General features: G+C 50.4%; 1 protein-coding gene across 1 annotated transcript in view; it reads right to left on the bottom strand.

Annotated features, from left to right (window-relative positions):
* Positions 1 to 22566, bottom strand: part of LOC149359318 (juvenile hormone acid O-methyltransferase-like) — a 30767-nt gene extending 8201 nt beyond the window's left edge. The window contains exons 1-3 of the mRNA XM_089571572.1: positions 22477 to 22566; positions 17526 to 18143; positions 12877 to 13042 (exon numbers count right to left, since the gene is read on the bottom strand). Coding sequence (XP_089427698.1) covers positions 12877 to 13042; positions 17526 to 18080 — 721 coding nt within the window. The 5' untranslated portion in view covers positions 18081 to 18143; positions 22477 to 22566. The remainder of the gene's footprint in view (positions 1 to 12876; positions 13043 to 17525; positions 18144 to 22476) is intronic.

Genomic DNA, 22566 nt, shown 5'->3' with positions numbered 1-22566 from the left:
TACCCCAGCGGCAACCGGAGGCCCAGATTCGGCAAGATTTCGCAGCGCCGCGTTGAACGCCGCAGTGCTGCGCCGAGCGCAAGACCAAGCCTTAAAGCCGGCGTCCGTAGACGCGGCCGGCGTTCACGCCGGAAACCAGCAGTCACCCGCCCCGCACGCGTCGGGCCGCAGTCGGCGACTGCTCACGAAGTGGAAACCGCCTGTTATACCCAAGCCTGCTCCAAACGACTACGTCGTCGTCATCAAGCCCCGGACCCGCGTATCGTTGTACGAGACTTTCCAGGAGACCGGCTACGGCCGGGCGTTCACGGCTCTCCTGGGCACGCAACCCGCAACTGACCTTACCATAATACCGGTAAGAGAACACAACCTCATTATTGTTCAGACTGCGAAACCTGAGCTAGCCGACCGGATCATCGGCGAATTTGAACTTAATGGACCCGACGGGAGGGTCCCCCTTGTGGGGCACCTGCGCCAAGACGGCAAGGACGTCTGCTACGGCGTCATTACCGTCCGTAACTCTGAAACTACGGACTCGCTCCGTACTAGGCTCCAATGGCGCTACGGCACCATCGTGGAAGTGCGAAAATTTGGGACATCCAACAAAGCGAGACTGACTTTTGCCGGAACAGAGAAGCCACGTTTCGTGCACTACGATTCAGAGCTTGTACAAGTTAGGCCTTACCAGCGAACCATTCCAGCCTGCCGACATTGCGGTGTGGTCGGCCACCGCGTGGACGCCTGCCCCGGCCAGAGGCTGGACCGGTGTGGCCTGTGCGGACAGCAGGCTCTACTCGTTGAGGGGGTGCGGGCCCCTCACCAGTGCAACCCAAAGTGTTCAGTGTGCGGCGGGGCCCATGCCACGGGGGGCCCTGCGTGTACGGCTAAATATCGCGCTATCCAGCCCCCGCATGCCGAGCGCGGCCGTAAATCGAAGCGGAATCGACGCAAGCGTGGCAAGCGTCGCCCGGACAAGCTGAAGGCCAAGGCTGCCGACCAAGCCATGGACCAGCCTGTGAATTCCTCTACCGGGAGCCAGGGGAAACCTCCAGCTGCGCCACCGCCGCCTCAAGCCGGTGCAGCGAAGCCCCTCGGACCTCCCCAGAACGGCGGCTCCAAGACGTGGGCAAACGTTGTCAAGCAACACTCCCAGGTGAGCGGCGCGGGCAGGGCAGCTTCTCCCTTCCCTCCCCCTTCCCAATCCCAACCACGGCCAATCTCTGCCGAACAAAAAGAAATATCTGCTCTCCGCGAGCAGGTTGCAAATTTTCAAAAGCGCCTCGCAATAGCGGAGGCCCGCCAAAATTCCCCCAACCACACCTCTGCCTCACCCGCAGCAGAGGCAATGGAAAGCGACGCAACCCCTTCAGGACAGGCTGCGCATGCCCTCACGGCACTCGAGGCGAGAGTGAGCGCGCTCGAAACTCAAGTTAACAACAGAATATCCGCATTGGAAACGCAAATCAATGCCACACTTACGGCGGCACTCAACAAAATTAGCCACCTTGCGGCATCTATCCCAAACCTCATAACCGCTCAGTTCGCTCAACTCACCCGCGCTCCCAAGCGCGCTGGCCCGCTCAAAACCTTCGCAGGCCGGCAGCTCAAAGCGTCTAGGCGTCGAATCGCCGGAGAAGAAGAAGAGGTCCCCTGTGCCATCCCCAGTATAGAGAACGCTCCTCTCTTTGGAGCCACTGGCTCTCAAGCCTCCTCTCTCCAAACTCACAATTCTACCCTTGATCATGGCGGGCGCCCCTAGAAATAGGAAGCATCCGCGAAGCAATTCGATCCCTATTCAAATTGTACAGTGGAACTGTCGCGGATTCAAGGCACGCACAAAGCGAGCCGATCTACGCCTTTTCCTTACAACTTTCCCAGAATTACCTGCTGTGGTGGCCCTTCAGGAGCCAGGAAATGGCGCCACCCTTGCCAGTTACACGGTGTACCAGCAGGATGCGCAGAGCTGCCTCTGCGTACATAAAAATTACACGGCCTCCCAGGTTGACCTGGATCTTAGCGCTAATTTCTCCTATGTAATGGTGACGATCCTTCCGCTACGCAAACAGGACCCCCCATTGCACATACTCAACATTTACTGTCCCCCAAAGCTACCAAATGTTACATTCGCAGACATCTTCAGCCGGGCTTTGAAGGTCGCGAATCGGGATCCCCTCATAATCGTTGGGGACTTTAATGCTCCCAGCACCTTATGGGGGTACACACGTGAAGAGAAACGCGGACGCAAGTTGGCGGAGCTTGTTTCCACACTGGGCCTTACTCTTCACACGGATCCCGCGCAACCCACTCGTATAGGTAACTCCGTTACACGCGATACGTGTCCGGACCTCACCTTTACGAAAAATATTCGCTATGCAGATTGGAGGAACACCGAGGAATCCCTCGGTAGCGACCACTGCATAATTACCACTACAATCCATACCAAACCACTCACAAGACCACAGGCCAATGCAAAACTACCCGACTGGACCAAATTTAGGAGCAGCTACACCAATCCTCAATGAATAATGGACCAAGGATACTCAACGTGGTCCCAACACCTGTATCCCACTTGAAATCAGTCGAGCAAAATGTTCAACTCTCAGAGGCGAGCCCGGCGGTGGATAACCACCTCCTCCACCTCTGGGAGGCACGACACAGCCTAGTCCGCCGCTGGCGTCGTCAAAAACACAATCGGAAACTCAAAATTCGCATCGCGGATATCACCCAACAGGCGGCACAATACGCGGCCCAACTCGGCGACTCCAATTGGGTGCACCGATGCAACACTGCAGCTCGGCAAATGTCGAGTCGGAGTACGTGGCGCCTCTTCCGCGCCCTTATTGATCCGGCACAAACCCGTACTGAGACACAAAAACAGCTTCAAAGGGCTATACATAACTTCACTGGAGACACGGCCAAACTGACCGATGCGCTCCGCGACAAATATTTGAGTATACACCAGGATCCCCGTGGTCAGGCGTACTCGTATGCAGGTTCCGAGAACGCGGATTTGGATCAACCGTTCCAGCTCCATGACCTAAAAGCGGTCCTGGCTAAAATGAAGCGAGGTACAGCACCAGGCCGGGACAAGGTGACGGTAAAGCTTATTGCCAACCTCCCAGATCCCGCCTACGAAACTCTCCTCGATTACTTCAACACTATCTGGATTGGAGGCACAGCACTCCCCATAGATTGGAAAACGGCACTAGTAACTTTCATTCCCAAGCCAGGTAAAGCCATTAACACCGACAACCTCCGGCCCATCTCCCTCACTTCGTGTGTGGGGAAGCTGATGGAGACTATGGTCCGCGACAGATTGTCGGCTTTCCTGGAACAGCAAAACATTTTCGCAGACACCATGTACGGTTTCCGCCCACACCGATCCGCACAAGATGTCCTGTTGCAACTTCACAAGGAGATTCTCGACCCCGTCGAGCACCCCAGCAATGATAAAGTAGTCGTCGCACTTGACCTGCGGGGGGCTTTCGACAATGTGACCCACGAGATCATCCTATCCCACTTGTCGCAAACAGACTGTGGGCGCAATACTTTCAATTATATCAAAGAATTCCTTACAGATCGCCAATCCTATATCCGGCTGCAAGACACAGAATATGGCCCATATCAACTTGGCACACGAGGGACCCCACAGGGAGCTGTCCTCTCGCCATTACTATTTAATCTGGCCATGATGAAGCTCCCTACCCAGCTGGCAGAGGTCGCCGGTGTGCAGCACGCTCTGTATGCGGACGACATCACCCTCTGGGCAACACAACAATCGGTTGGAGACATCGAGACCAACCTGCAACAAGCGGCAGCTATTGTGGACGAATACGCTCGTCGCTGTGGTCTTGAATGCTCCCCGAGCAAATCTGAATTTGTGCACATACGCCCCAACTCAAAGTGCACAACCAAAATTGCCCTTTCCCTACTTAGCGGACCGATACCTGAACACGAGGAGATCCGGGTACTGGGGCTTTTCATTCATCATAGGCGCAAGATAGACACTACCCTAAACAAGCTACGTAAGGTGGGGGACCAGGTGGGTCGGATGCTCCGCCGGGTGTCCAATAAAAGGGGGGGACTACGATGCAAAGATGCCCTGCGGCTGGCCAATGCATTCGTGACCAGCCGGATTTTATATTCGGCTCCCTACCTCCACCTACGCAAATGCGATGAGAATGCCTTAGAAGTAGTTCTCCGCAAGATTTATAAGAGAGCGCTCGACCTCCCCATAACGACGTCCAACAAGCGTCTCCTCGGTCTGGGGATGACCAACACCTTTGGGGAGTTACGAGAAGCTCATCTTAACAATCAATACTTGCGCCTAAGCAAAACACCTGCGGGGAGCCGCCTTCTGACCCGCTTACACATATCCTACGCAACACATACAGAAGAACGGGTCCGCATCCCTGAAGCCTGGCGCTTTGCACTCCAGGTGCGACCCCTTCCGAAGAACATGACTGCAGACACCCATGATGGTCGCCGTCTCGCGCGGGCGGAGGCTATTTCTCAACAATATGGCCATAAGCCAGGTGTCTTCTATGTGGATGCGGCCGGCCCACACCATGGGGGTTGGTACACGGTGGCCGTCATCCACCAAAACACTACAGTTCAGGGCCTTACTTTCCGTGCCCCAAACATTACATTTGCGGAAGAGATCGCCATTGCACTGGCCGCCGCAGATCCAGAGTCCCGAGTCATTATTACGGACTCCAGGGGCGCCTGCCGCAATATTGAGCAAGGGTATATTCCAGACCGTGCTTTCAAAATTCTCCACGCATGCGAATACACAGGGTTTCCGACCCATCGTACCATCGTGTGGGCTCCGGCTCATGCGGGTCTTGAGGGGAACGAGGCAGCAGACGCTGCCGCCCGCGCGCTTACTCACCGGGCGTCGCCTCATCCGCAGCCTGATCCGGAATTTAATTTCAATCCGACCATCACCTTTAAAGAGATCACCTCTCTTTATCAAAATTTTCATGGTCTCTATCCCCCTCCCTGTAAAGGCCTCACCAGGGTGGAGGAGCGCTGGCTTCTCCGCCTCTATACCAATACTGTACTGTGCCCGGCAGTACTTAAGCACTTCAATTCTTCTTTCTCGGGCGCGTGCCCACACTGTGAGGAGGAGTTCTCGGACGCCTACCACATGGTGTGGGCATGCCCTTCCAATCCTGCCTACCCACCCCACCTCCACCCCACTCGAGAGGACTGGGAAGCTGCCCTGCGCGGCTGCTCCGAACTCCATGCCCAACAGGCATTGGTAGCTAGAGCCCGGGCCGCTGCGGAAGCTACAAGGATCCCGGACTAGGGATCCCTCCTAGTGTTTGTAAGGGGCGGGCCCTTCCGGCTCGCCCCATCGACCTCTCACTGTAAATAGGAATAAAAGTTTTCCTCCTCCTCCTCCACACGGCGTCGCTGGAAGCAGGACTCTCGTTGTTAATGCTACCAGAATATCACACGCTTCTGTATATCTTTTATGCCCGCTTATATCGTAAAGTAGTTTAAAAAAAATTAACATAGCATGAGAGAACAGGAGAGAAGGAAAAACCACCCGAAGCAAGTTTCAGAACACGGTACTCAACCCCGTGGTACCTCTTATTGACTATTCATTCTTCAATGAGGCTTCAGATTTGCAATGGACACAAGATATAGAGGAATTCGACCGCGGCGGCAGCGTTTCGATGGAAGCGAAACGCAAAAGGCGCCCGTGTGCTGTGCGATGTCAGTGCACGTTAAAGATCTCCAGGTGGACTAAATTATTCCGGAGCCCTCCACTACGGCACCTCTTCTTTCCTTTCTTCTTTCAGACCCTCCTTTATCACTTCCCTTACATCGTGGTTCAGGTGTTCACCGAGATATGTGAGACAGATACTGCGCCATTTCCTTTCATAAAAACCAAACCATTCGTAATTCTTAAAGGTAAAACATCAGCACATGCAGGAATAAACTTTTCCAAAGAGAAATTAGAATTTTTTAGGTATACCGCATCTCAGACGTGGTTATCTGATAAGATCCTCCAAATCGCCGCAGCCAGAGCCAAAGCAAAATGCTAATCAAGCAGAAAAAAAAAACGCGGTGTACCTGCATATATCCGGCCTAATGTCGCCTCTTTCTCTTTTTTTCTTTTCACTTCTCGGCTCTGCAAGGGCTGTTTTCGCTTTTCCACAGTCTTTCCCTGACCTCTTTTCTTGCTTCTGGCATCTTTCTCGCATAGAGCAGGCTTTTCCGTCACGGCTGTCCTTTCCCTCTCTTCTTTCATCGTTTTAGAGCGCAGCTCTTTGGCGTCCGTTCCTGGGTTTCGCGTCGGCGTCGGCGTCGGTGTCGGCCTCGTAACCAGCTCCGCCCCCAATGTCACGCTTTTCAATTGGTCGAAATGCTCGTGACGTCACAGTGCGCGGATTTCAAATGGGGCCAATTGTACTTTGGCTAGTAACCATGCAACCAATCAAAGGGATCGTATAGTGATGCTGCAACTAAGTTGGACTGAGTTTAGTTAATTGCTTAATTAATCAATTAGCCTAATTAATATAGAGGAGAATGAAGAGGTCAGAAGAAAAGAAAAGAAAAGAAAGACGCGCGCCGCAGCGACAACAGCGTCCGCGGAAGGAGACGCTGCTGAAAAAAAAAACAGATAAGTACGAAGCCGCGTTCCCTCCACCACCACGCACTACCCTACTCAGTAAGACGTTGCTCGTTTCATATACGTTGTGTCGAACATCCTAGACAGTTCCAACAATTGACAGGTTAATGACAGAACACGATGGATAGAAATACAATAATATAAATATGAAATAGCCTAATTAACCTTTCTAGTTAGACCGCATAAATCAATAAAACCGAGAACGAAATTGGTCGAGTTGGGGAATCGAACCAGGGTCTCCGGAGTGCGATACGAGCACGCTAGCCACTCCGTAATGCCAGCTGAATGGTTTGGAATGGCGCGTCTAGCTAATACGGCGTCTTCGTTCACTCCAATCTTCCCCCTTTCCCTTACGGCGAGGTGCAGGTGTCCACCCAGATATGCGAGAGAGATACATTTCCTTTCCTCAAAAAATAAATTTACCGTCCAGCAAGGCGTACAGCAGAATTGGCGATGGCGTTCTGTGGACTCCCTGGCAGCGTTGCAAGACGCTGTCGCGTTCCACTCTTACAGGCGAAGCTTAATATGTTAACCACACATCAGTAACACACGCAGACAGCCGATGGACGCGTCATTCGCTGGCAGCACTTCATTCATCATTCACAACCACATTCTTAACGTACGCTCCCTTGCCGCACATGCCAAGGACGTACACCACGATCACATTCTGCGCCATTCCTCTGTACTTTGCTTTGCTGAAACCTGGATGGATCCCGAAGAGCCTCTCGAAATCATAGATTTCCTATACTGCTGTGGTGCTCGCAGAGACCACAACAGAGCGGCGGGAGTCGCTATCTACTTGCGCACAGGTCTCTCTGCAATACCAGTCGAAATGTCTGGCACGTCACATGAAGTTGGCGAACTGTGCGCCGCAAAGTTGCCCAACGGCTTGCTGGTAGTAGCTGCCTACTTCGCCCCTACCGCACTCACGAAAGACGTCGTGCACTTCCTGCAACTCGCATTAACCGTCCATCGATCCACACCGATGTTAGTAGTGGGGGACTTTAATGTTGACATAAAGACAAACAGCAATTTCCTAACACTTATGCGGGAGAACATCCCGTTCCTCTCGCTCGTAACGCGTCCCACGGCTGTGACAACCTCGCGAGGCACTTGTATAGATCTCGTCTTTGAGAATCAAGCATTGGTGTACCAAGTCGAACATATATCAGTCTATTTCTCCGACCACAAAGCTTCCTTCATGACTGTCAAGAACTGTTAGTGGAGTCTTTGTTAAAGGAATACCTGTGAAAAAAAAAATTCTGTGATAGCGCATACATGTGTTGCTCGATTTCTTTGCCTCAGTCTATCGAAAAGGTGAAACAGCTTATTTGCTGCGCTCAAATTTCGCATTAGGAAGTAACGTAATCGTCGGTAATTTTTTGTTGCTAAAGCAACACTACGGGAGTCGCCGAGCCATTTCGCGGAGCTGAGGAAAGGCCATACTGCGCATGCGCGTGGAGCAGTGACGTCACACGGCGCACAGCTGGCGCGCCGCCGCCGTCGCTGCGCGGGTGACTCAGAGGTGCCGGCGCCGCGCTCGCTAGTTGCGCATGCGCAGTAGCGGCGCATAGCTAGCGTGCCGAGGCCACCGCCGCTGCGGCGCGCCCTCCATCGCCTCTCTCCTCATTGCTTTCGAAATCCTCCAGGCTTAACCAGAGCTAAACCACTGTAAATTTTTTATGCGAAGCATATTAACGTAGGTTTCGGGCCTTCGCGCGACGCCCGGCGGTGGCCACCATTGACCTTGAAGTGAGATCACATGATGACGTCACACCGGCTGCAGATGGGGCCTCATATCGCGCCGTCGGATGTCGCCCGGCGGAGGCCTCCACGCTTCGGTTCGCGCCGTCGCGCGCGACGCGGCGGCGGCGCCACCATCGCTGCATCACGTGATATGTGACGTCACGCCAGGGATGAAGCGGCGCGCGCCCGCCGTCGCGTCAGTCTCTGTGCCCGTAACCGCGCCAGCGTCTTTGCGCCGGGCGTGTATGCGGTCAAGATGCCTCCAAATGCTAAGGACGTTAATAATAAGAATGCAAAACGAATCAGTGGGGAAACAGTTTAGACTTGGTGTTGTGTAGAAATGCTCAAAGACAATACAGAATAAGTGACGTGCAAACCAAGAGTCATGCATTTACGGACCATAAGAGTGTGTTTGTCGGGCTGCAAAGAATAAAGTACGACGATTAACCTAAAACCACGTCTCCGTTACTTAGCCCCATCCACACTGAGGCAGCTGCTTAACATGCTTCGCATCCACTGGGCTTAACCTTGATAAGCCTCCAATTTTTGACCACTTGTTCGTATTCGGTTCTTTTGCCTCTGTGTTTCTCTTTGCACTGTTTTGAGGCTAACCCGGTTTGCCTTTTGCCCATGCCAGCATTCGCAATCTTCCTACTGGGATAAAAGCTCGTTAAAGTCCTGTTATGCCATCTTTACACCCTCCTCAAAACACAACCTGATTTCCTGTTGTCACGACGAAGCTAGCGTACGTCGTGATAAAGCTTGTGAGGAGTGCCGACGAAGTGGAGCAGGGGAATGCGCCGACAAAGGGGGAAATACTCAAAACATCGCTGCACGCGAGATTCGTGTGCCTCGGCCTAAGCGAGTGAGTAATGATTTGTTTTTCGGAGTCGTACCGAAACTTGAGGCGACGACAGGACGACTCGGGTAGATCGGCGCTGTGCGTTTGTCTTTTTTATTCTTCTCGGCTAGCCAGCCAAAGCGACTAACAACGGCGTGTGCATTTTAAATTGTGTTCGTTTCTTTTCATTGTATCTTCTAGTTAGCCACAGCTGCTCACATCGAGGCATGCGTTTAATATTTGAGGTTTTATTTTTAATTAATGTGGAGAGGAGAGGCCGAAATCTTTCGGCAGGCGTAAACTAGTTGTGTACATATTGTAATGAATAACTTCTCGAGGAAAGCCTTTCAAGTATCTCACCGTCAGAAGACCTGCACACCTGTCCGAACTCATCAGTCGCGAAGTACGTCCCTAGTGTCGCTCAGGAGACCCGCCCTCTACTACTACACGTCAACACCAGGATAACAACAGCATCGTCTCGACTCTACGACAGAGAGGGGGAAAAAATGGCTGAGGCTTAGCTAAGGTTAAGCTTAGTCAGATGCGAAGCATATTGATGGCTAGGCTTGGTAATACATGGCTTTCCTTGGTTGAATACTTGGTCATTTTAATACAACCACTAGAAGTGTAGCAAGGATTGCCGTGGCAGCTATAAACAGTAAACTAGAGGCTGCCTCGTAAGTGCCCGGAGAGCGAGGCAAGCTCAGCTTTATACCGCTGCTGTAGCGTCACGTGGTCAGCTGCAGCGCCTCTGATTTGGAGCCTCCACCGCCGCGGCCGACCGCGCGAGCCGGCAGCCCATCTCTCCTCTGCTGTGACGTCATGTTGTCACGTGGTCAGCAGCCGCGCCTCTGATGTGGAGCCTCCACCGCCGCGGCCGACCGCGCGAGCCGGCAGCACACCTCTCCTCTGCTGTGACGTCATGTTGTCACGTGGTGTCACGTGGTCACGCTAAAGGTCAATGGTAGCTCCACCGCCACGCTCGACGGGCTGTAGTGTAGCTCTAGTAATATGCTTCGCATAAAAATGGCAGTGGCTCCCGACCTCTTGCGGTCTTCCTCCTCGTAGTGAGAGGCCTTTGAAACTCCTGCAATCTAAACACGAATACGACTATATGGGAGAAAAAAAGTTGGTTTATGGGGGTTTAACGTCCCAAGGAGACTCAGGCTATGAAGGACACCGCAATGACGGGCTCTGGAAATTTCGACCACCAGGGGTTCTTTAACGTGCACTGACATCACACAGTGCACGTGTACACGGGCCAGTCACCAGTCACCATGGGAGGAAAGAGTTGGTTTATGGGGGTTTAACGTCCCAAAGAGACTCAGGATATGAAGGACACCGCAATGAAGGACCCCGGAAATTTCGACCACCTGGGGTTCTTTAACGTGCACTGACATCGCACAGTACACGTGTACACGGGCGTCTAGGATCGAACCCGCACCTTTCGGGTGAGCAGCCGAGCACCATGACCACCGAGACACCACGGCGGCTTCTCTAGAGAACAGCTTAGGTTCTTTTTACTCCTATCTGTTAAGAGTGTAGTACTGACAACCGCTCTCGCCTGTACGATGACAAGTCCTGTTGTCGAAACATTGAAGGGAGTGAGCTAGAGGAGGGCTCACTCTTTTTTTTGCTCCTCTCTGTTCAGAGTGTGGCACTGACAACCGCAGTTGCCAGTGCAAAGACAAGTTCTCTAGTCAAAACATCGGTTGGCGGACTCTCTCCTTCCACCCTTTCAATTTGTGCTATTAAGAATCCTCATCTTCTCTCCAGAAGAATGGCCTGAGGGGCGAGTTGGTGCATGATGAAATGAACGGCGGCGCAACAAGGACACAACAAGAGAGGGGACACCACATGCGCACACTACCAACTGTTTTATTGCATGGAAAGGAGGCATATTTAAACATACAGCTCACGCATGACACTAATCGCATTATCGCTCAGAACCCAACACGGGGAAAAGAAACACGTGTTGGGTTCTGAGCGATAATGCGATTAGTGTCATGCGTGAGCTGTGTGTTTAAATATGCCTCCTTTCCATGCAATAAAACAGTTGGTAGTGTGCGCATGTGGTGTCCCCTCTCTTATTGTGTCCTTGTTGCGCCGCCGTTCATTTCATCTTCTCTACGCCCTTGTTACCGCAAAGCAAGGCTCACCACTAAGAAAAGTGCGAATATTTAACAGCTCATCCTTAAGGAGAATCGCAGAGGCTGAATAACTCGACAGGTTTCTAGAACCACGGCCATATGCTGGTGAAGAGCAGGCAAGGAATAATCTGGGTCTGCTTCACGGTTTGCGGAATTTGATGAGCTGCTGTTGCTGACCTCTCTTCACCCTTTCCGGACCACCGGGCTGTATAATTCATGGCGGATGTCCGCCGGTGCATAGCAGGACTCCTCGACGGGAACACATTGAAGTCCGTGCTAGTCATTTATAATTAATGCCCATAGACTTCAGACTTCCACGTCTGTTGTGTCCGTTAGACTGCAGGCTACTCCTTTATGCTGGAAGGCGTGCTTTCCGTAAAAATAATTATAACGAAAAGAAGCAACCCACAGGTAGTACGAGAGCTTTGCAAGGAAAAGTGACGATGAAAAAGGCAATAGATAGAGACAAAGATAAAGGGGGTATTAATTGCGTTTATAGCGTTCCTTCGAAATAAAGCGTGCCATTTACAATGGGTCCGCCGCGTCATACTTATGAACATTTAGCACAGCTTGCGCGAGGGTTGAGATAGAGTATTTTTCGAGACGTTTCATATGCAAAAAAAAAAAAAACAAACGAAGCATTGTTCCTGAATCAGGATAGTGCCTTGGGACAAGTGGTTTAAAGACCGAATTCTGCCTTGAAAAATACTTTTTTTCTGGCCTTTCTCGGCAGATAGTTTTTTTGTATGCTTCTGTCCACGAGATACTGAAATCTTACGAATTCAGGTTTCAGTCATGAGAATTAGGAGAGTAAAAAATAAAGTGAGAGTAGTGATGAAAATTTTGCAGGCACTTAAGCTCAACCCTAAGGGTACGAAGCCATAGCGTTAACGGCTTCCTTCAGCTGACTGCGGTCCTCTTTGCAGATCACTTTGCAGACACTTACACTGTCGGACAAGACACACAAGGCCTACCTTTAACCAAATCGAACGAACGTGCCTGGGGGTAGCGCGTCTGACTCGGGGTCCAAGGGGCGCAGGTTCGAATCCCATCTCGCTCTAGTTTTCTCTTCAGTGCAATTAATATACTTTACAATCTTGCTGTCATAATGACGTTTGAGTCACGTTGCGACCTTATATCCACAATTTATGCGCCGTTTTGTTAACTTTATAAATCCGCCGTTCGATGTCTGACGTCACTACCCTTTCGACCAATCCGCATTTTCTCGCACGGAGGACACCGGCGCCGCCGGGTCCTGCGCTGAACGAAAGCCTTAATGCTCGCGTTAAAAAAAATAAAGTGAAGCAGAGCAGCCGCTTTTGCAGCAGGTCAAAATTTGCATTGGCACATGACCTATAATTGTACGCTCACTGGCGACGCGGAAGCTCATCCTGCTCGCTTGTTCTGAATAAGGGGCACCAAGTTGTTGGGATTGTTCTCGAAATATGAGCATTTACGAGCGCACCACTGTGTCCTAAGTTCTTCAACGCACTTACCGAGGCAGTCGTCCACGCTTGGAAAGGTCGAGACGCTGGAGTAAGTGCGGCAGGCGACCAAGTCCATTCCCGCCCCAGTGACGGCACTGCTCTCGCGGGCGATGAGTTCCCGCTCGGGAACTGGCTTGCCCAGGCTGAAGCGCCCCGAAACTACCGCTCTTTGATCCTGTGCAGTTTTGAAAAACATGCATGGCTTTGTGGCATTGTCGACGCAAGAACTCCGCGTTTTTCTGTCTCGCAGGACGAAAAGTGGCAACAACAGTTTTACAGCTGCCTGTGTGCCATGTGAGCAGCTATACCCACACTTGTACGTGGCCATATAACTAGACATTACGTGTTTACAAGAGGTCCCTCCACGAAAAGCATGGCTCCAGGTAGCCCACATTACCTGGGGGCATGCTACCTCGATTGTGAGCGCACAAGACACAGTTAGCGACCGAGCGTGGACCTTTACCCGGATCCTCGGGGAACGTGAACGATTGGTTGGGACAAAGACGTGGTTTACCCAAGCTACACTAAACCATATAGCTAATACAGACGAAAAAATTTTCAAAGCTCATACTCCCTCCACTATAGTTCCTTCGCCCAAGGCCGTATCCATCATGCCCCCACAGGTTATTTATCAGCGAGACGAGAGCGCCCTCTCATCGGCACATCCGACCACCGTCTACCGTCGTCACTGCTGATCCAAGCAAAACAAGCAGGATTTACCACTCTGCACATTAAAGACAATGCTCAAGTGTAAAATGCATGAAGCTAGAGACGTCTATCACAACAATACTTCGCCAACATTCATCAAAGAAAGGCGATCCAAATTTTGGAGTCCTAACTCGTGTTCATTCATTATTAAAAGTTACTTTGGCTCTGATGCTCGAATCATCTCAGAAACCTTAAACAGTTAACTGAAACCTACTTTCTGCCATGAGATTGACACTGAACGTTCCTTTGTCCTTCATTTTGCATAAGTAGCGTTTCTGAATATCGAAATAACTTTTTCTGCATTTCTGCATGGAATTTATTGCCCCTCTAAATATACCAGGTGTTTTAGGGAAGCCCGCCAGCAATTTTTAAAAATATGGTTTTTGAGATAAACAGCAGGTTTTTGTCTCATAGTGATACCAGTGTTGGCGGACGTGAAAGAAAAGGCGAATCCTGTTAACGAGTACAGTGGTTAACTAAATTCTAACAGTTAACATTTTAGCTATTACATATAGACGCTTGATAGCAATTAACTGCTTGTAGCCGGCTGTTAGTAATCGCCTAATTAGTTTTTAAAAATTTGAAGACGCGATTACCCTCGCCGCTATGGCTCAACAAATTTGGGCAGTTTCTCGCGCCATTCGAAAACCGCGAGCTTGCGGGGAGCGCAAAGCGATGTTAAAGTGTACTACAATAGTCTAGTTCACTTTAGTGATGTCCACCAAACCGACGCACTCCGTGACGCACGTGTCACGTGACATTCTCCTCTCGCCGTGTTGGAGCAGCGAAGTGGTGAGGAGCAGGGAGAACCGCAGCGTGGCGGGCAAAGAGAATTCGGGACAGCTCTCTAGTTCGCTACACTCTCAACACGAATATGTGTACGCTCTAAGCACGAAACTGTATGGTAGTAAAAAGGGAGTAACCTGTTCCCTAGTGCACCCTCTTTTAGGGGCAGGGTATGCTCATAGAGTTTCTTACTATTACATAGAGGGAACGCTGGCGGCGCTGCACTTCAGCCACCATGGACGCTCAAAGCATCATGGGGCGGTGAGCTACTTGTTGCGGGACAGTCGTAGCTTTTCGGGAACACGGAGTGTCATTACTAAAATGTTTCATTCCGAAAACGCTGTTCGTGTGTGCGCAGACGACTTTCGCGTGAACGCAGTGTGCAAAAGCCATAGTAATGAAAACTCAACAGCACACGACGCCAATAAAAGGTTTCACTTTTCTGAAATGCCTTTAAAAACCTCTTAAAGTGTTTAAGCAACAACATTTTTTTTGAAAACATATTTACTTTTAAAAGTGCGCCTGTTAATTACGAAATATTTGTTTCTTGTAGTGTTCATTACTTGGCCAATAGGAGAGCTAGCCATCTCTTATTTTGGGCAAATTTTGCATTTGCATGCTTTTCTGCTCGTTTGTTGCAATTTACAGACAGGATATTGATTGTTAGGACATTTTTTATTATCGAATAGCGCTTACTTTTGCATTATTTTTTGGCCAAAAGTTGAAGTTCTGCAGTCGGTAGCTCACCGCCCCATGATGCTTTGAGCGCCCATGGTGGCTAAAGTGGTCTCGAGGAGCCTTCATGCACACTCCCATAGACGGGTTGTCAGCTTTCCCTCTAGGTAATAGTAAGAAACTCAATGGGGTATGCTGGCCACGTTCCGTAGTAGATTTCGATCACTAAATTTACGGAATGCTTACTCTTGACAACAGAAGTATGTTCCCACTGCAAAGCTTAGTAACTACTGCTGCTAGCAATGGGAGGAGGCTTTTTTAAATGAGGCGCCGGTGGCCCAGAGGTTAGCAAGCAGATGAGGTTGAAACCGACGTTAAAATCATCCTAACTGCTAGAACTTTGCATGTATTGAAAAGGGGATATGTTTTCGTTGCCAACCGTAGGTATTCCGTATGTTTCGTGATGGAAATTTACTCCAGCGCTTGGACAGCATATCCTTACCTTGTAAAGGAAATACGCTAGAGGACAGCTTACTCCCTTTTTGCTCCTTTCCTGTTGAGTGTGTAGCTTTGCCACCAGGCGGCGCATTACAAGAAAATAGCGGCTGTTTTCTTCTTTTTTTTTTTTTCTGGGCAGAAACAAAAAAAAATTTGCGAGGACACTTTGGCAACTAAAGCGTTGAGAGGCGAAAGCCGAGGACAGTATGCCGTGATGACTTCCGGTGGATGTGACGTCACACCATTCTCGTGACTCTATCGATGCCCAAATTATACTTCTTTCGGGGATCTTAAGTGTTAATTACGCTCAATTACAGGTGTCTCCATCTAATTTGACACAAATCCGACGTTTTTCCAACCATTCTGTCACTATTTTCACTGTGCCGTGACGACTTCCGGTCGATGTGACGTCACACCGTCCAGTGGCTATATCGACGTCCGCGCTATTTCGACGCATTTTCAACATCATTGGCTATAATTAATTGACTAATTAATCTACAGCCATCAAACTTGGCGTCTAGGTTCATTTTTTCCTCTTCTATCTGAAGCAGCCATTGGGTTTCTTCTATCTCTTTTAGTTCCCGAGTTAAATGCGTGTGACACGCTTTGTTAACGGACGACAGTATGAGCCATTAAAGGCTTTCGCCTTAAATAAAAACTCTCAAGGCGGTTTTCATTGTTGAACTCAGCAACAGCTCGAGAGGTACTTCAATTTCGAGACATAGGGAAGTTACCGACAAAGAATTTGTTACCGACATGCATATGCGTACAGTTATAGACCACTCTTTATATTTCAGACATACTGTATTTTCAGGTAATTCTTCTCTCCCAGTTCTTGATAGTCAGGAAAGATGCCTTGTGATCTGAGTAGTGGCACGAGATGAGCTCGACGTGGCCCTATGTGAGATTCCGTTGGGCGAAATTTATGCGTGCGTTTTGGGGGGTCGTCAGATCAGTGGGACAAAGTTACGAGAGAGAGGAACTACGCCGTCATACTTGACGTCACTGGGTTTGGACCATTCAGCACGGTGCACTTCCATGGAGCGTTCATGTGACGTTATGAGTGACGTAACGTCACTGGGTTTGGACCACTCAGCACGGTGCGCTTCCCTGGAGCTTTCAGGTGGCGTTAGGAGTGACGTCTCCTCAAACCTTCCCTCCCTTCTTCCCCAGTAACAAGTGGTTGCCAATCCCCGGCTGCGCCAACTACTACTACTACTACTTCTTCTTCTTCTACTACTACTACTACTACTACTACTTCTTCTTCTTCTTCTTCTTCTTCTTCTTCTTCTTCTTCTTCTTCTTCTTCTTCTTCTTCTACTACTACTACTACTACTACTACTACTACTACTACTACTACTACTACTACTACTACTACTACTACAACTAATACTACTACTACTACTACTACTACTACTACTGCTTCTACTACCACTACTACTACTTCTTCTACTACTACAACTACTACTACTACTACTACTACTACTACTGCTACTACTACTACTACTACTACTACTACTACTACTACTACTACTACTACTATTAATACTACTTCTACTACTAATACTACTGCTTCTTCTTCTTCTACTACTACTACGACTACTACTACTACTACTACTACTACTACTACTACTACTACTACTACTACTAGCGCCAGTAAAATGTTAAACGCTCCTAAGTATGTGTTCCTTATTTCTTGCACATACACCTTGCAGGAAAAGGTGCATCACTGAGAATTGTTAATTAAAAGACTAGCGCATAAAACTAGGACAAAGACAGAGAAGCAAACAGGACGAGCGTTAATTAGCGCTCGTCCTGTCTGCTTCTCTGTCTTTGTCCTAGTTTTATGCGCTAGTCTTTTAATTAACTATGACACACCAACTAGCCCAGCTTTCTGCTTTGATCACTGAGAAAATTCGGGAATTCATTCTTTAATCTTCTTACTTGGAGCTTCAAGCAAAATCAAGAAGATTCGCTTCCCTTTTGCTCACCGGCATGTAGGCCCTCCACTCCTCGTCCTGGTACAACTTATGCCACACATCTCTGATGGAGGTCCTGGTGAGATAGACGACCAGGCACTCTCCGCCGTCCTTCAGCAGCCGGCAGATGTTGCGGTACGCCTTGTCCAGGTCCCACACGTAGTGAAACGTCATGAAAGAGTAGACTCGATCAAATAGGCCGTACTTGTCCACGATGTCCTGAGGATCGCCGTGCTCGATGTCCAGGATCTCGAAGGATACCTCCGGCGTCTGATAGTTTCTTCTAGCGTACTCCACCATACCCTGAGAAATGTCAGTACCGACGACACGTCTGAAGGGGCCCAGTCGCTGCACGAGACATTCAGCGAGGAAGTTTCCAGGGCCGCAACCAACATCGAGGTGCTGTTCCTGACCGGATGGTGTTCGTCTGAACTGCACGCTTTCTAAAGCTTCCAGGTTGTATTTGCGGCTGAAAGCATCATGCCAGGTATACGATTCGGGGTCGAGATCGGCAGTTTTTTGTGTCGTTTGCTCACATGGCAGCTGTGATTCTTGGGGCCTGTGCATAGCGGCTCAACGATTCACGTCCACCGAAGTTGGCTTTGGGTGACTGTGATGCGGCGTGAACAGCTGCATGAGAAAATAGGCATTTTTGCTGTCTCTGTACAATAAAGGTAAGAACGTTCACATGAGCTGCAAGCGTAATCGCCAGCGTACTGCATAACCTGAGCGGCCATTGCTAAGGGGGGACGCGGCTTTCAAATCACGAAAATGTTGGAAAACCGACACCAAGTGGTGACTTCTCCTCTCACACTGAGGTCGCCAGTCACAGCGAGGTGTGGCTGGTCGTATGGGCAGGTGCGGCAGGTGCGACACCGGCCGAGGCGGCTCTATTAGAGAGGATAAAGGTGACGGGGCAACGCAAAATCGGTGTTTCGGCAAATTAGGCCGTGCCCCTTGACGTCATGTTGTGTTTTGAACAAAGAGCGGTCTACTGATGGCGCTGGTCGCGAGGAATGCGGAGTGGAGCCGATGGTTATTCTGTACCTTCTCGCCATTGTGCTGGCGGATTGCGTTTTAAAAAGCGCAAAGGAGCTAGCCACATCAAGGCGTGTGTTTCACTGCCCATCTTGTAGTTAGATTTCTAAATATATTGCCCCACTTTATCCATATCGCAATACATTCATATAAGAACGCACAGTTCTCCTCTAAGCTTCGTCGCAGGACAAAATGCCTTGGTGTATCGGCCTAATCAGGCGTGACAAAATTTTTTGAAACATGGTAAGAAAATCGAGCCTGCATATCTATATTTTTTTCACGACAGCTTGACAGTAGTAGTAGTAGAAGACGTTTATTCGGCCAAAATTTACAGGCCGAGCATGTCGACCGCCTGGGCGACCAGAAGTCGCTGTTCTTCCTCCCCTTCAGCGCCAAGCCAGTCGAGCCAGGTGGTGATGGATAAAGATGGTGGGGGGTAGGAACCCGACTGCTGAGCAGCCGGGCAATAGAAGAGGCAATGGGCAAGGTCCGCATAGATACAGGGGCAGTTGGGACAGGAAGGGTCCGATCGATAGCGATAGAGAAAGAGGCGAGACGGGGTGATGACTGCATTCATTTGAACGTGCCGAAGAAGGCGAGCCTTCGGCACTGTGAGTGATGGATGAGGGGGAGGGTAAAGGCGTTTGTCGAGGCGGAGCTCGAGGTAGACCTCTTTTATGGTGCGGCGAAGGGTGAGTCTCCCACCGTCCTCCGAGGGCTTGGGCCAGGGGATCAACGGTGCCCGGAAAAGTGTGTCACGGGCGAGCTGATGAGCCAGCTCATTGCCGTCAATCCCTGAATGCCCAGGGACCCAGCGGAGGAAAACGATGGAAGGCTGCAATGCGGAGATCGCTCGTTCGACCTCCTGTTGAAGAGAAGGGGTTAGGGTGCGTTTCTGTATGTGGTGTATAGCGGCTTGTGAGTCTGAATAGACTGTGTACTCTTGAAGAGAGGGAAGGAGGGCAAATGACTTGAGGGCATGCGCAATGGCGAGGACCTCGAGAGACAATGCATCCGGAGGGCGTAGAAACGGCCCGCTGGTGTGAGTTTCAGGAGCGGGGAGGTGGGGGTGGTACAGGGCGTAGCCGCAGGAACCTCGAGGAGCCACGAAGGAGGCATCCGTGTAAGCTACACCCTGGGTATCAAAGAGAGGGGAATGGTGCTTTGCGGCCGCATGACGACGGCCGGCGTGCAGAACGGGGTACATGTTGGACGGAAGGGGGAGGATCCGAAGATTGGGAGCCGGGGTGGGAATAGGAGAGGTAAACGGGGAGCAGGGAATGGGCGAGATACCCGCTTGAGTCAGTAACCACTGACCCTGACGGGTAAGGGAAAGCCGGGCAATCTGCGAGTCATGATGGAGAGTGAGCAGAGAACGGAGAGGATGAAAGAGGCCTGTTGCAAAGATCTTTGCAGTAGAGGTAGGGATAGGGAGGTTGAGAGCTGCCTTGTAGAGGCCCACAAGGGCAGTCTCAAGAGCGTTGAGTCTGATTGAAGGAAACGTAGGGTGCAAAGTACAAGACCTTGTTGAGGGCCAGCGCGTGGGCAACTCGGCACGCATGAGCCTCGTGGAGACCTGAGCGCCGAGTGACCACGCGCCGCAGGAGGTGAGTTACGGAGTGGCAGGGGGTGACAGCACGGTGGAGGGCTTGCACGTTCTTGGCTGCATGCAAAGGAAAGCCAAGAACTTTGCAGTGCGTGACGACAGGAATGGGAGAGCCAGAAAGGTGGAGAGAGACGAATTGGTTGTGTGAGCGCTGGTATGAGGAATGGTTGAGGAGAAGGAGCTCGGATTTTTAAGGAGCAGGAGAGAGGCCAGCAGTGGTGAGAAAGGAGTCGATGAGATCTAGGCCACGTTGCAGGGTGTCCTGTACGAGACCGGGAGAGCCAGACGAACACCAGAGAGTGATGTCATCGGCGTAAAATATATGATGCAGGTCGGGAATTTCAGCTAGCTGGGAGGCGAGAGGGGCCATAGCAAGATTGAAAAGGGTAGGAGAGAGAACAGCACCTTGAGGAGTGCCTCGGGTGAGGTTGTGGCGGTCGGACAGATAGGTGTCAACTCGAAAGCGAGTGACACGTTTAGAGAGGAATGAGCGGATATAACAGTACATGCGGGAGCCACAGTCTAGGGAGGCGAGTTGGGAAAGGATGTGGTCGTGGCAAACAGCTTGACATTCATGAGATACGAAAACAAGATCACTGAGATAACCGGTGTTAATGCGCTGCTGTCGAGTCTGATCACAAATAGTATGCAAGCAATTGCGATTATGGGACGTGGGTTGCGGCTCCTTAGAGTATTGTTTTTTATCGGTACACGTGCCGTCCTTACACAATGCTTTTCCTGACTTGCGAGCATGGGTGAGGCCTCCAGCGGAGCGCTCGTCACGGCTGTGTACAGATATATCTGGTAGCACGCAGCCGCGGCAGTACTGTCGGGCGCGGACTAGATTAGGAGTATTTTCTTACAGGGGGATTTCCTTACACGTTTGTTTCTTCAGCTGCTGCCAAGCCTCAGACTATGGCTTGCTGGCCGGGTGGCCATCTTGAGCTTTTCGGATTAAAAAAATTGGTCTGATAAGGTGGGACATTGCGCTACGCGTTTCTGGAGTGCCGCTATCGCCGGCGGCATCCTCCCGTTGTGGGACCCCGGAGGCGCTTGAGCAAGAGACTGTATGGCACCGGGAATTCTGGTGTCAGGGGTCAATGCTCATTAGAGGTCCGAATGCCAACAGCCTGGCCGTCATCTTTGTTCACACGACGGCTAGCATTAAGCTGATCAAGAGCGCCGGCGGTGTTCTGTTTCAAGTAAACGAGGCCATTTAGAGATTCGCCAGGAACAAACCGCAGCTTCTTCCGTTCTCCCGTCCTTTCTGACTAAGCCACCCGCGTTCAGCGACGCTCTGGATATGAGCGCCTCCGCACCATTAGAGAAGCGCCTCCCTCTTGCTCAGACTAAATCTTCCCCTTGTACGTAGTTATTGGAAAGCAATTACGGAAATTCAAAACCTCAGGAAAGCTTATTTCACCTTTCAGACTTAGTGATTCTGGAGCCCCGCACAACAGGTAGTAAAGCGGAAAAGTGCGGAAAAGCAAGCAAACACTGCTTTCGCAAGAAGAAGCTATGAAGCGTATATTTTCACCGCCCAGGAATTCTCAATTAATATCTACTGTCTTTTGATCCATGCGTACGAAGAAATGATTTGAATAGTTTAGAAAATGTCTGTGCAAAGACTGAAGGTATATCGCACTGATGAAGTAGAATATATCAATGAACATCTTTTATTGGGATGATACCTCCTTAGATTGTTCAAAAATTATGTTTAATTAGCTTAAGGAGCAAATAAGGTCAATTGTCTGTTTTACGCTATTGGCATTCTACAGTCGGCGTACCTCAACCATAAGTCCGAGATTAGTGCAAAAAGTTCGATGCTGGGGAGGCGCTGTCCCCTCCGGTGGAATCTTTAGAAGCGAATATGACGTCATGCACACGGTATGGAAACTGTATGGAATTAGGTGGATTTCTTATTAACTCTGCTTGGTTATTTGGTTTGGTTATTGGGGTTTAACGTCCCAAAGCAACTCAGGCTATGAGGGACGCCGTAGTGAAGGGCTCCGAAATTTCGACCTCCTGGGGTTCTTTAACGCACTGACATCGCACGGCACACGGGCCTCTAGAATTTCGCCTCCATCGAAATTTGGCCGCTGCAGCCGGGATGGAACTGGCGTCTTTCGGGTCAGCAGCCGAGCGCCGTAACCACTGAGCCACCACGGCGGGGCGCTTATTAACTCTGTACAAAAAAAAAAACATGGATATTCATATATACTTTCATACTTGATGGACTCCATATTCCCATAATTCTATACGAGCAGCTTATATGGAGCGGAAAGAGACACCGGCAGAAAACGAGATGCTGTTACAAACCTGTGAAAAGAAGCTCCGTGTCGGAAAGCACCGCACTTCATTCACGTCGAGCGCTTCGCCGCTGGTTGTTTTTTATGCGTCGGCGACGTG

Source organism: Amblyomma mixtum, chromosome 2 (assembly GCF_055824585.1).
Source record: "Amblyomma mixtum isolate Tamu chromosome 2, ASM5582458v1, whole genome shotgun sequence".
NCBI lineage: Eukaryota > Metazoa > Arthropoda > Arachnida > Ixodida > Ixodidae > Amblyomma > Amblyomma mixtum.
This window is presented reverse-complemented; position numbering and strand designations above follow the sequence as displayed.